This window comes from Lontra canadensis, unplaced genomic scaffold (genome assembly GCF_010015895.1).
Source record: "Lontra canadensis isolate GAN:19392208 unplaced genomic scaffold, GSC_riverotter_1.0 scaffold170, whole genome shotgun sequence".
NCBI lineage: Eukaryota > Metazoa > Chordata > Mammalia > Carnivora > Mustelidae > Lontra > Lontra canadensis.
The window spans coordinates 1,896,155-1,911,562 of NW_022631164.1; the positions used below are offsets into that span (position 1 = coordinate 1,896,155).

Below are 15,408 nucleotides of genomic sequence, written 5' to 3' on the forward strand. Positions count from 1 at the left end.
ACAATCCCAACAATTTAAAAACATTTTTAAAATGTATACAAGGTCTACTGAGTCATTGTCAGTTCAAGGGTACAAACCATTCTGTGGTTAAATGATTACATCAGACCAGCGTAAGGGTTGAGCTGGCACTTTGCAGGTTTAAATATCTTGGCTCTCCAAAGCTTGTGTGGGGGCTGCAGTTTGGCTTAAAATTCTCAGCCGGATGCAGATAATTTCTCTGAAAAATGTTTTTAAATGGCTAAGAGGGTTTTTTTTTTTTTTAGCTTTTTGAAAATGTTGGAGAAAGCATACATTAGAACCACATTCAAATTTATAAAGCTCTTTTTCTTTTTTAATGTTCCCATCGCCATAGATAACCCAAATACAGCAAAATGATCCCAAGCCTAAAAGACTTTCAATAAATACAAAACCTCACATTTATAGGAGTTTAAATGTAAATGCAAAAATCAGAATAAACTGCTTCAAATTATACCAGAAAATTAGAGGACTTCTTTGAAAAAGGTCAGTATTCGCTAAGCCCTCTGGAGTTATGATTATAGGTTGCCCGTGGTCATTTTGGTTTCCACACCTCCAGTTTTATTTCCATTTTTCCATTCAAATGTTACTTTCTTTACTCCTACAAGAGTCTTGTGAAGTGGGTACTAATATTAACCGTTTTATCAATTAAATATTAATTGATAAGTTACTAAGTATCCTGGCCTGCATAATCCACCCAGTAATCAACAGAGCTGACCAGCACTCGCCCAAACTGTCAAGGTCATCAAAATCAAGGAAAGTCTGAGAAACTGCCACAACCTACGAGGAGCCTAAGCAGACATGAGGGTTAAATCTAACATGGTATCTTGAATGGGAACCTGGACAGAAAAAGAACATTAGGGGGAAAAAAAAAAAAAAAAAAAAAAAAAAACAAAACACTAAGGGAATCAGAATGAAGGATGGGCTTTAGTTAATAATTTTCAATACTGGTTCACTAATGTTCACATACGAATCACAGTAAAGTAAGATGTTAACAACGGGGAAACCGAATGCAGGGTATACAGGAACACTCTGTACTATCTTTGCAATAATTCTGTAAATCCAAACCTAAAAATTCTAAAACTAAAAGTTTATTACAGCTTATTCACTCGTCAGGCTCTGTATACCAAAAGCACACAAAGTACTAAACTAATTGTAAGACCAGCTTTGAAACAAGTGGAGAATGTACACTTCCCATTTTGAAGGAATACAGTCAACAATTAACTGAACATTTTTCTTTAAAAATATATAGTAAAAATTTGACTCCTGAAAAACTAATGCACATGAAGTTCTTAACTATTTCCAAAAGTGTACTTCTGGCTAAAAAGTAAACATACCAAAAATTCCTGTAATCCTCAATACCACAGGGGGGGGAAATATTATCTTCCAATCAAGAACACCTTACAAAAGCTTCAATGTCGTCTTAAACCATATTAAGAAGAAGAAGAAGAAGAAGAAGAAGAAGAAGAAGACGACAAAACCAAACCAAACCTAAGTCTGCAGCAGTTTCTTAAAATCAGAGCCCAAACAGGTAATGAATAATCTTTAGCTTTGTATTGTAAACCCCTTAACAATTTCACCTCAATCTCCTTCTATAATTGCATTTTCTAATATTTGCCTGTGCAAACTCTCCTCCAACAAAACCGGTTCACTTAGTGCCTCCCATGTGCCTATTCTCGGCTTGTGATGCTTCTCTGCCAGCTCTGTGCCCTACCTACAGTGCCATCCCCTCTTTCATCTTCTTTTTTTTTTTTTTAAGATTTTATTTATTTATTTGACAGAGATCACAGGTAGGCAGAGAGGCAGGCAGAGAGAGAGGGGGAAGCAGGCTCCCCGCTGAGCGGAGAGCCCGACGTGGGGCTCGATCCCAAGACCCTGGGATCATGACCTGAACCAAAGGCAGAAGCTTAACCCACTGAGCCACCCAGGTGCCCCTCCCTCTTTCGTCTAAATCCTGCCCCTGTTTGAAGACCCAGCTAAAACCCTCCCTCCTCCATAAAACCTCAGATCACTACAGACTCAATAATGACTTCCTCATTAGAACTTCTGACATTATTGTGGTACTTAGCATATTCCTCCATTTTAAAAAAGAAGAAGAAGAAGACAGGGCACCTGGGTGGCTCAGTGGGTTAAAGCCTCTGCCTTCATTCAGCTCAGGTCATGGTCCCAGGGTCCTGGGATTGAGCCCCACGTTGGGCTCTCTGCTCAGCGGGGAGCCTGCTTCCCCCTCTCTCTCTGCCTACTTGTGTTCTCTCTCTGTCAAATAAATAAATAAAATCTTTAAAAAAAAGAAGAAGAAGAAGAAGAAGAACGTTCATGTGTGCTTACTAAGTACCTATACCATAAATAAGTGCTGGGGAAATTAAAGATGAGTAAGGTATGATCTCTGCTTCAAGGTGCTCTAGGAGAAGACAAACATGGGAATGAACCATTCCTACGCAAAACAGCAGTGGCTCCAGGGTCGTAGAAGGTGCCATGACACCCCACTGCCATTTGCTACAGTATTTCTCTTTTTTACATTTAAGTCCTGTTTCACCAAATAAACCAAGGTCCTCTTGAAAGGTAGAGTTCTTCATCTCCTACTCAACGCTGTAGGTACGCTATCCAAAAACAAGTCTGATGTTTTACTAAAATTTCATGTCACCCTTATTTTCTTAAAAACAGATATGGGTAGAATCTCTGTTCACAGACATCAGACTTACAATGATGAATTAAGACTGTTTTTAGTAAGTTATTAACCATAAGCAACTATCAGTTATTAAGAATTCACAAATTATCACCATTTCATGTAGCTCACAGCCTTAAATGGCACTCATGGCCTTTCTTTTTTTTTTTTAAATGAGAAACAAAACTGAAGAAAAAGGACTGGTTTGAGATACATCTTTTATTTGCCCGGGGAAGTATTAACCATCAGAGACAGGTCCAAAGTACAAAAGCCAATCTTAAAAGCTGCTTCCGATCACTCTGTAATGTCATGGGAGACATGCTTGTGACTTTACATATAAAGTAAAAACAAACAGTGACCACTGTAGAGGACATGTGTGTATACGACCCAGACACAGAACACAGGGAGTAGATACATTAACATGGTGACCGTACTCATCTCTAAACTGTGTGCAACTATAGAATTGTTTCCTTGGCACTTGCCTATATTTTATGTGACTAGTAATAAAAATACAGTATCATAACTTTTTTTTTTTTAGGATTTTATTTATTTATTTGACAGAGAGAGATCACAAGTAGGCAGAGGCAGGCAGAGAGAGAGAGAGAGGGAAGCAGGCTCCCTGCTGAGCAGAGAGCCCAATGCGGGACTCGATCCCAGGACCCTGAGATCATGACCTGAGCCGAAGGCAGCGGCTTAACCACTGAGCCACCCAGGCACCCAAGTATCATAACTTTTTAAACCCAACTCTTTGAGGAGATTGCAGGAAAGGATAGGAGGTGATAAAGGGAGGATGACCAAGAGAGACAACCAACCAGAGACAAAGAACAATCCAAAAGTGGGTCATTAACTCCTCTGGGTAAGCAAATTCTTGAGCTGAAATGCTTCCCATGCGACTCTGTACCTCATTTTCCCAAAAGCATTTTTACAAATTCAATCGAATAAATCAAAACTGGTAACATCTGCTAAATGTTATATTTGCCATTGGATTTCAAAAAATAACTTGGTTTGCCTTTTTTTTCATCTGTCTTATGAGAGTGAACATTTTAAATGTCCCTTGTTTGTATTTTCAAGATGTTGTTTTTCTACAACTGTGCTTTTAAAGCCTTGTTTATAACACATGCCTTCAAAATTATATGTCTGTATACACACGTGTGTATATTAATATTCCTCTCCTTAATCTACAACTGGTTATAATAGCAACACCTTTGGAAAAATAGATGAACTCATAAATCATCGTCTTTGAACCAGGGCCTCCCACTGTCTCCCCTTAGGAAGTTCATTTCACAAAGAATGACATTGACATTCTTCCTACCTCCTAAAATGGTTCCACAGCTGATAAGTAAAAACAGATAATGGCAGAAATACAAATAGAGTTTTTAATTCGTCAGCACATAAATCAATTTTGCATCAAAATTTCTCATAACTTTCTCATGTTCACTTGGATCATACATTGACGCATCCTTCGAAACCAAGTTGCATTCAACTCAAGAAAACTAGAGATCCCACATCTAGATAATGTTTACCCTTATTTCTACCGTAGAAAAGTCTACTGCAACTTAAAAATCTAGGCTTTCTTTTCATTATTATTATTATTATTATTATTATTTTCAGTTAGCCACTGTATAGTACATCATTAGTTCTTGATGTAGTGTTCAATGATTCATTAGTTAAGTGTCACACCCAGTGCTTATCACAGCATATGTCCTCCTTAATACCCATCACCCTGTTACCACTCCCCTCTGAAACCCTAAGTTTGTTTCCTGGGGACCATAGTCTCTCATGGTTCATTTTCATAAAAAAGGAAGAAGTACATTGTTTTCAAACATTTTATAATGATACTGAATATTTTTATGAACATCAAACATTTTAATTAATAATTCTATTAATTCTGTATTCTTGCCAACAAAGCAAGTAGTATTCTTTTTAAAGATTTTATTTATTTATTTTTGCAAGAGGGAGAGAGAGAGAGAAAGAGAGAGGCAGAGATAGAAGCAGACTTCCTGGGGTGCCTGGGTGGCTCAGTCATTAAGCGTCTGCTCTAGGCTCAGCTCAGGATCCTGGGGTCCTGGGATCCAGCCCCATATCTGGCTCCCTGCTCAATGGGTAACCTGCTTCTCCCTCTCCAACTCCCCCTGCTTGTATTCCTGCTCTCTCTCTCTCTCTCTCTCTCTGTGTCAAATAAATAAATAAAATCTTTAAAAAAAAAAAAAAAAAGTAGCAGACTCCCTGCTGAGCAGGGAGCCTGATGCAGGACTCAATCCCAGGATGCTGGGATCATCACGTGACTTGAATCAAAGGCAGATGCTTAATCAACTGAGCCACCCAGGTGCCCCAAAGCAAGCGGTATTTTATGGTCCACTAAAATTTTTTATGTTTTTGCTATGAAAGTAAAGGGTAAAATTGTATGTTCTCAAAAATGTAAGACAACTGACTTCTCCTTTTACCCTGGGGACATTTACAAATTCCAGGCACAGGAGGGAGGCTGAGAATCCAGGCTCTGCATACTCACAAAGCTGCTGCTGGACTCAGAAAAATCGTTAGAACTTTTGGCAAAGTCTTCAGAGACCTCAAATATGTAGCCAGTTATTCTCAAAACAATCTGATGAATTCTGGGGCAGCCCTTGGGCAAGAAGCTAAAATTAAGCAAGTACCTCTGAAAAGCAGAACAGAGCTATCAGCAGTCTTAGAATATAAAATTTAGGATTTCGGATCTATTGGGGCAATGATCCACATTGTTTGGGTGTTTGAATATTTGATAAATGATGTGGAATTCTTTAGAATATTTTACAGGCCAAGGCACTTACACTGGCCACTCCAGACCTTCAGAAAAAAACCCTGAAGAACTCTGTCTCCAAAATCGTAGTGAACCACAGGTAGATGACCCTTACCAAACGCACAAGGTGGCCTCAACCCAGCAAAGCCCCCACATCTACATTAAGATGATCCAGCAACACACTCTGCCTACGAGAGGGGACAATCAACCCTCTCTCTATAAGACAACTGCATCATCTGAAGCCTTTACAGTTTTTTGGGGTTTTTTTAACAGGAATCCCTGACATTCACTCAAAACTATAAGAAACGCCAGATACAGAACCACAGGATTGATAACCAACAAAAAAAGCAGGCAAAACAAACAGACCCTAGGTTACTCCAGGTATTAGAGCTGGCTGACTAGGACTTGAAACTAAGTATCAGCATGTACAATAAATGGAGAAAACTGCAGATGAAAAGATAGATCCACCAAAGAGCTGTGGAACTAAACAACATAGGACCTAAAATTAAGAATTCATTAGACAGATTTAATAGATTAGACAGCACTGAAAACAATAAACTGGAAGATAAGCCTGGCCTTATGTAGTTGTGCTAGTTACTCATTGATTGCTGCTCATCTTCCAAATCTACTTTTCTCTGTCCTGTTCATGAACCCGGGACTGGACTCTGCAAGCACTTCCCCTATGCCAGCTGGTACAATGTCTAGCTTGTCCACAGAAAGTGACTTGTGGGGGAGGGAGGGTAATACAAGGCCTGATAGAGCAGCTTCCTATCCCGCTTCTGATGGACTTGGCATAACTGCTCCTACTATGCGGCTGCCCGCGCAGCAGGCAGGACACCCAGCAGTGCTCCCCCTCCAGCCTGCTGGCTGGCACCCAGCCCCACTGGCTCACCAGCACCCAGTAGGCCGCACCCGTTCTGGCCTGCAGCACCCCCAAATGCAGGTCTCCAACACCCAGGGGGCTGCAGCCACACCCATGCCAACAGGGAGGGTGGAGTCTCAGCCTGGGGCCTTCTGAGTTTATTCCCTCCTGGGTTTTTTTCTCTCAGCCAAAGAGTAGCTGCTCTCTATAGCTGCTATGCTTGCATTCCTTAGAGTTCTCTTCTGTTCTTTAAGTAGTTCATGGCTCTTCTGGGTGGCTCAGTCGTTAAGCGTCTGCCTTTGACTCAGGCCATAATTAGGGTCCTGGGATTGAGCCCCAGCATTGGGCTCCCTGCTCAGTGGGAGCCTGCTTCTCCCTCTGCCTCCCTGCAGCTCCACCTGCTTGTGCTCTCTCTCTCTCTCATTATCTCTCTCTGTGTGTCAAATGAATAAATAAAAATTTTTAAAAAAGCAGTTCATAACTCTATAGCCGATTTTCCCTATTCAAGTTACTGATACAGTTTCTGCCTCCTAACTAGACTCGAACTGATAAACTATTCAAGTTCCATTTTAAGTGTACCTGGTTTGTACCTTCAAGAGGTTCTGTTTTTCTCCAGCTGTGCTTTAAAGCCTAGTTTATACCACACATCTTCAAAATTATGTATGAATATGCATATGCATCTCCTTAGTCCTCTATACCACGTGGCCCAGCAAGTCCTCCCTCCAGCATAAGCCCCTCAGAAATGCACACACAGATTCACTGAGACACACACAAGAATGTTCACGGCAGCACTGCTCACAACAGCAAACACCTGAAAAGAATCCAAATGCTGATCAGTACTAGAACAGACAAATAACCCGTGCTCTGCTCGCGCGATGGCATGAACTAACAACAACAAACCACAGGGGTGAAAGTTGTAAATAAATGTTGCACGAAATAAGTCAGACACCCAAGTACAGGCTGTTTGACTCCGTCTGTAGAAAGCTCAAAAGGAGGCGAAATTAACCACGGTGATGTAAGTCAGCACAGTGTTTACCCTGGGCCAGGGAGTCCGCATGATGGGAAGGGTCACTGAGTGGGGCTTCTAGAACCTGGAAATGCTCTGTTCCTGATCTAAGAGCTGGGTACATGCTGTGTTTACATTTTGGAAGTTCTCCACGTAACACACTTGTGATCTGCACACTCTCCTGTAGAGATGTCATTTTGTCTATAAGTTACATAAAAATGCAGATGATTTATACACAATCAAATACTATGCTTCTACGTCTCTGACACCTACTCTTCAGGGAGCTGGTAAAGCGCACCCCCACATGGCCCCACAGCACCACGTGCCTCTACTGCTGTCCCCGCATATGTCACCTCGGGCTGCGATTCCATGAGCGTCTCTGTCCTGAGCATTATGTTCAGCCTCAGGGCTGAAGATGAGTTTTCTAAAAGTCTCAACTGAAGCATTAAATCAGTATTTTAAAAATGACAGAGAATTCTGCTTTAAAATGTACTGTAGGCCAGGGCACAGGGAAGTGTCTAAGAACAGGAGCACCACGCACCTGGCCAGCATTTTCCAGCAGCAGAGCATGAAGTCCATCTCAACAAAGTGCATCCTTCACATGTATTTCATGTACACCAGGGACGGGCACTGTTTTGCAAGGACACATTCAAAAGATGTCCTTCTGGAGGCAGCACAGTGAAGAGCAGGGCAGGAGAAGTGACAAGGTGTCAACACGATGTGTCCTTCTCCACTTACGTTCCATACGAGCAGAACAGAATCAGTGAAGGAACTGATAGCATTAGACTCCCACCCTGAGGATGCTTGTCCCAAACCCCAAATGGCCCTCACCTTCTTCAAATTAGGAAGTCAGATATCAGTGGTTTCCAATTCTGCTATAATTGCAACATGTCCTTCTCATTTAAACTTATGAACCACCCTTCCTCCTTTATGCAATTTTATTTTAAATTAAAGGAATTATCACTATTACTTCTGGGGAAAAGAATTTCACAATGCCCTTTGAGGTACAAACACACCACAGGGCATTGCAAAACCAAGGCTGAAAAATCACTGCTTCGGAGATTCTGTTAACTGATTTTTATCTCTCAGTTTCTCTAAAACTGAATCTCTTCTTCTATTTTGAAATTTTCATCTAAAATGGATTTTCTAGTCTTGGAAACCAGCAAGTCCCCTAAGAAATACATGACCTTAAAGGAAACCTACTTACCTAACAAACATGTATTATGCAGCTCAACACACCAGGCACTCTTTTAGTTAAAAGGATGTAGGGAGTGAAGAAAACAAATTCATTCTCTCATGAGGCTTCCATTCCAGTAAAGAAACAAGGATAACCTTCCATCTCAATTTACCTGGGACTATCCAGTTTCAACACTAAAGGTACTACATTCCAGAAAACCCATCAGCCTCAGGCAAACCAGGGCCATTGGTCACCCTGGCAGAGAGATACCAAATAAGCAAGGAAAAATTTATCAAATAGTGGTAAGTGTAATGAAGAAAACAAAGCATGATTAAAAAAAAAAAGAGAGAGAGAGAGAGAGTAATGCGGAGGATGTTACCACTATTTTGTATAGGGACAACAGGAAAGGCCTCTCTGATATAATGACATTTGAAGAGAGTAAAACAAGTCATTTAGATAAATGGGGGAAGAGAATTCCAGGCAGAAGTGAATGAAAATGGTGAACAGCAAATCTCTAGCTGAAGCTACAGACTGAATGCAATTCCTATCAAAATTCTAGCTGGATTCTTGGCAGAAATTGACAAGCTGATCCTAGGGAATGCAAGGGACCCACAATAGTCAAAGCAATCTTGGAAAAGAACAAAGGTGGAAAACTCACACTTCCCAATCTCAAAACTTATTACAAAGTAACAGCAATCAAGACAGTGTGGTATAAGGTGAAAAGACAGATCAAAGTAATAGAATTGACAGTCCAAAAATACACTACTATGACTAACATTTATAGTCAACTGAGTTCCAACAAAAATGCCAAGACAACTCAATAAGGAAAACAGAGTCTTTCTAATAAATTATGTTTAGACATCTGGATCTCCACTTATAAAACAATGAAGTGGGGGGCATCTGGGTGGCTCAGTCAGTTAAATGCCCAACTCTTGTTTCAGTTCAGGTAATGATCTCATGGGTCATAGGATCAAGCCCTGCATCATGCTCTGAGGACGGCATGGAGTCTGCTTCTCTCTTTCTCCCTCTCCCTCTGCCCCTCCATGTATTCTCTCTCTTTCTCCCCCCTCTCTAAAATAAATAAATCTTAAAAAAAAAAAAAAAAAGCAGGGTTCCTACCTCACACCGTATACAAAAATTAACCAAAAATAGACCAAATACCTAAAAGTAAGAGCAAAAATTATAGAAGTTTTTAAAGAAAGATAATAGTAAGACTTCATAACCTTGGATGAAGCAATGATTTCTTAGATATGAAATCAAAAGCATATGCAACAAAATAAAAGATAGGTAAGTTAGAATTAAACTTTCATCATTCAAACAATACTACCAAGAATTGAAAAGACAATCCACAGAATGAAAGAAAATTCTGGCATATACAGAGATACAATATACAAAGAACTCTTATAGCTCAACAATAAAAGCTCAAAAAAAAAAAAAAAGAACTCTTATAGCTCAACAACAAATAACCCAATTTAAGAAAGAGCAAAGGTTGGGGCGCCTGGGTGGCTCAGTGGGTTGAGCCGCTGCCTTCGGCTCAGGTCATGATCTCAGGGTCTTGGGATCGAGTCCCGCATCGGGCTCTCTGCTGAGCGGGGAGCCTGCTTCCCCCTCTCTCTCTGCCTACCTCTCTGCCTACTTGTGATCTGTCTCTGTCAAATAAATAAATAAAATCTTTAAAAAAAAAAAAAAAAGAAAGAGCAAAGGCTTTGAATAGACATTTCTCCAAGAAAGATATAAAAATGGCCAATAAGCACATGAGAAGATGCAAATCTAATCAGGGAAGTACAAACCAAAACCACAAAGAGATACCACTTCATAGGCTATAATCAAAAAGATAATAACAAGTGTTGGTAAGGGTGTGGAGAAACTGGAACACTTATATGCTGGCGGGGATGTAAAACTGGATAGCCATTTCGGAAAACACTCCAGGAGTTCCTCACAATATATACAAATACCAAATCATTATGTTGTGCACTTGAAAGTAACATAATGCTAAAATGTCAATTATATGTCAATTTAAAACATTTAAATTTAACTGTGGTGATGGTTGCACAACTCTGTGAATATACTAAAAACCACTGAATTATATACTTTAAAATGGGTGGATTATATGGCGTATAAACTACGCCTCAATAAAGCTTTTAACTTAAAAAAAAAAAAAAAAATGGAGCCGTCCCCAAAATGGAAAATGATACCTCACTGGAAATAATGTCAAGCAAAGCCAAGTGGGCCTTCTGTCAGAGATGTTACTATAAAAGATGGGTTTAATTAGTGATTCTCAAAAGCAGTTCGCAGACAATACACAGAAATGGCCCAGAGAATTTAATGACTCTTCAGCTCCCTAATGGGTCTAATTCAGATTCCAGTGGGATCCAAGAATCTGATTTTTTTTAAGATTTTATTTATTTATTTGAGACAGAGAGAGAGAGAGAGAGAGAGGGAGAGGGAGAAGCAGACTCCCTGCTGAGCAGAGCGCCTGAGGCGGGCCTCAATCTCAGGACCCAGAGATCATGACCTGAGCTGATGGCAGATGCTTAACGGAGTGAGCCACCAAGGTGCCCAAGAATCTGTATTTGTAACAGGCTTCCTAAATTATTCTGATGGAGAGTCAGAAGGGGAACCACTGGAAATTGTAACTCCATGATTTTATGATTCTCCGGTATATATGAAATACTGTCTCTGGTATCTACCTCGCATTTATCTGGATCTGGTATCTCCACCTGTGTTTTCCATTCATCTGAGGATCTTAAAGTTCTTAATGAAACTCATCTCTGTGAATGAAGAGCTTGAATTTAAAAAGAGGTGGTTTCATCTGCTGGATGAGAGTGCCTCACATATTTTTATTAACTTCACATGTATCCTTTACTTAAGTTACTTGAAATCCTTCTATAGAAACAAGCTGGTTTAAATAAACTGAATAAATAAAAGATCACATATAGTCTCACAAATTTTATTTCTCAAACTTGGACATATTTCTTTTCTCAAATATTTGTAACTTAATATACTTTTTTATTTAAAAGCATGGGTATGTTATAGAATCAAATGCAAAATAATTTTTATTAATTTTTAAGATAAAACCCAGAAGATTCAAGGAAATTCCATATTTGCCATAGCCACTACTTTGGACTATGGATTACACTCCCAGAATCTAAGGGTATATATTCATTCCCTCCTGCAGTCAGTACACTTCAGGGGAAAAATCCGAAAAAAATCTTGACATTCTGCTCTCTACTCCATGGATGAAAAATACGGAATCCCTCCTTCATTCAGAACCAGAGTGGACTAATCAGGTTATTAGTGACTGTGCTTTGTGCATTTCAGGAAGGAAGGGAAAGAGGCTGAACTGAACTAAAGGACTAAACCATAGCCCGTTAACGGATGACTAAAAAGTCCTTCCGAGACCTGCTATGCTCAGAGAAGCGTCTGATGACGTGTATCCTGTCCTAGTGTTTTAGCCAGACGACAGTGAGCACCAAGGGCTCTGCTAGGGCTGGGAGGACCTCACCGGCTGATGGAGGGTGGACCCTGGTTGCTTTCCCAGGCTTGCCCAAACCACTGGTCCATGGAGCAGCACTGGGTAGCTTGGCTGAGCGCTCAGATTGACTGCAGCCGAAGAGAAGTATTCCCCTAGACTGGCAATCTTCCTCTTAGATACATGCTTTCGTTCTTTTCGGCTGCTCCTCCTCAGCTAATCTCAAAAACATCTGCAGAAACTTCACTGAGGGACTAAATACCAAAGGAGAGGAGTTATCAAGTCTGGCACAATTATGTCATCCTACACCAATTTTCTCAATACTAAAAGAGAAAAGCGGTATAAGCTGAACCTCAAGGTCCTTTTTGGCTTTGAAATTCCATGCTCTCACAATACCACCAATGAAGATGCGCCTTGCAAATTTTAAAGGCAATTCCAAAAAAACCAGAAGTTGTAAACCCATTTCTTATCCTTTCCTTCACAGTGTTCCCCTTCTTGTATCATCCTAGCTCAAAGCCCCTTCCTCCTCCCTGCCCTGGATTTCTGCAACAGTCCTCAACTCTGGTCCTCCTCTTACTTGAAGCCGTGACGCTGACCACACTGCTGTGAGACGACTCTCCAGTTATCACCTCTTTCTGGGGCTCTTAATCTAGAATTCGATGTTCTTCACAATCTGAGTCCAATTTCCCTCTCTAACCTTTCCTAGCCCTTCCTTGTGTTAACGTACACCTCAGCAAACTTTCCGGTACCTTCTTCTGTAACATATTACACATTCCATTTGTTTATGTCACGCCCCCTACCTGAAATTCTCTCTGCCATACTTCCCACTTAGGCTCCATTCTTCAAGAATGAGTCCAAGTCTCACCTCTAGCCCTTTCTGACAACCCTCCTTAAATCCCTGGAGCACTTAGCCTAGCGCACACCTTTGGCATTTGGCTAATGCTACCCTCCACTGGCAGCTGTGGCACAGAGGAGGTCTGGAGAGATATTTCTTCCTCATTTTCTCCAGGTACGCCCCTCAGCTTCGATAGGGGGTGAATATGTAACACACAGCATCTACAGGAACCATGATTAAACTACAGAGTTTAAAAATCAACTAACAGTTTGAGTGTAATTACTTGAAATTTTGAAGGGATGGGTTTGTTGCCAATTGCATTTTTACAGCTGTGTTCTAAAATTTAAGGTCATTCTTTAGGTTTGGGTTGATACTTCCTGTTTAACACTTCCCTTTTTTAAAAGGGAGGGGGGGCAAGATTTCACAGTAAATCACCACAATTTTTAATTACAAAATTTTGAGACCAAAAGAAAAGTCCAAAAAAAACAAAACAGAGAACACGGTTTTGAACTACAGTATAGGCATCTTAGCAAAATTGTACTTGACAAGGAAAAGAAAGGGACATTTTGTCTGGTCAGACCTTTTAAACAAAATAGCACATGTTTTTCTCCACCAGCAATGTGAAATGCACAATTTTTATGTAAACCACATGTGCTCTGACAAGTACCACCACTCCTTTCCCCACTTTAACACCAGAAACATGTTACTTTAACTACCAAGTTTTTGGTCTTGCTTAATAAAGAACACTTAATCTGGTCTTTTCCCTTCTGATAGTAATACTGAGATAATATGGATACAAGTCCACATTTGGCACTTTCACTTCTATATAAAAAAGGCCTCTTGAAGAGCCAAGAAACCCTCCCCTAACAAGCTCTGTGATGAAGTGTTAGTAAACATTAGAAAATGGGATCGCAGGCATGAAGTATTAAATTAAAGCAATGTCTTCAACATGTCTCTTTAAGCTGAAGTAAAAATATTTTAACCAATGTGCTAGAGATTTTAATTCAAAATAGTCTGAAAGTAAAACTGTAATGAAAAAAATTCTTTTCTTTAAACTATGTTGGCACATAAAGAGCTGTACTGATTCCAGAGGACAGAGAAAAAGGGGGTGGAAAAAACCCCACATGTTGGCAAATTTATCTGTCAAGCAATTGTCAAAAGCTGATTTTACTTTTATTCAACAAATTAAGATCGTCCGAAATGAGCCTGCGGTACTCACATGCAGGGCCGAGGGGTCTGGCAGGAATTCAGCATCTTCTCCAAAGATGAAATCGGGAGGCAGCTCTGGGTATTGGGCATTGAAAATGATATCCCCTGAAAGAAAAGAAACCATCAGGCCCTTATTATTTCCTTGCTAATTTATTAATGTTCCGGGGCATGCATCAGAAACACTTCCAAAATAAGTTTGTATTAGCGTAACAAAAAAAAACAAAATTTGGGGGGCGCCTAGGTGGCTCAGTGGGTTAAAGCCTCTGCCTTCGGCTCAGGTCATGATCCCAGGGTCCTGGGATCAAGTCCCGCATCAGGCTCTCTGCTCAGCAGGGAGCCTGCTTCCTCCTCTCTCTCTGCCTGCCTCTCTGCCTACTTGTGATCTCTGTCAAATAAATAAAATCTTAAAAAAAAAAATTTGAAAGGCACTCTCTGAATGATTAATTCTTCAAACGAAAGAACTGATATCATCTTTTAAACTAATATGCACAGGAGCACCTGCGTGGCTCAGTCTGTTAAATGTCCGACTCTTGGTTTCGACTCAGGTCCTGGTGTCAGGGTCGTGTCAGGGTCGTGTCAGGGTCGTGAGATGGAGCCCCACCCACATGGCTTTGCGCTCACGGCAGAGTCTGCTTGGTATTCTTGGCCCCCCTCTCTCCCTTCACTTCTGCTCCCCCTGTTCTTTCATGCTTGCTCTGTCTCAAATGAATAAATAAAATTTTTAAAAATAAAATAAATATCCACAATATGCAATCAAAAACACTTTATCTCCCTACCACATTATAAATATAAATAACCATGTAGAAAAGCAGCAGCCACATCAAAAGTACGTGCAGATTTTTTTACAGGAAATATGACTGTCCAATCACTGCCTGCTAATTAATAAACTTTTATTGGGAACTATTTCTCTAAGGATAAAGACCTTATCTTGAAGAAATTAAACATACATGCCGTTGGTATACTGGAAAGAGTATTTGGCTTGAGGTCAAAAAAGTCAGGTTTATATCCACAATTATCCCAATTATTTATTAGCTCAATTCATCTTGGGCAACTTCTTCAGACATCTGTTTCTTTCTCAGTAAAAGGGGATCTAATAGTACTAATACCACAGTTTTGATGTGAAGATAGAGATAGCATGCCTATCGCAGTGTCTGGTACACAGTAAGCACTTAGTAATGATACAGGAGTACTACTAGTCATTACTAATACTATCTTGAAACACAAGACAAATTACAAAGTCTCCTTAGCAAATTTGTGTTAAGTTCACCCACCTGTTCCTTTCCTGTCTCCTGCTTTAGCTTTTTTTTTCCCCTCTGCTCACCCCAAGAACCAGTACTCATCATTCTGCTAGTACCAACCATCAAACTAGCATAGCAACAATCAAACACACATAC

The 15,408-nt window shown here is 40.3% G+C and overlaps 1 protein-coding gene across 4 annotated transcripts in view; it reads right to left on the bottom strand.

The window, feature by feature from the left end:
* The window catches only part of BABAM2 (BRISC and BRCA1 A complex member 2), a 401,243-nt gene that overhangs the window by 300,243 nt on the left and 85,592 nt on the right, over positions 1–15,408 (bottom strand). For all 4 annotated transcript variants that reach the window (XM_032845827.1, XM_032845824.1, XM_032845825.1 and 1 more), the window contains exon 4: positions 14,025–14,119. In XM_032845827.1, coding sequence (XP_032701718.1) covers positions 14,025–14,119 — 95 coding nt within the window. The remainder of the gene's footprint in view (positions 1–14,024; positions 14,120–15,408) is intronic.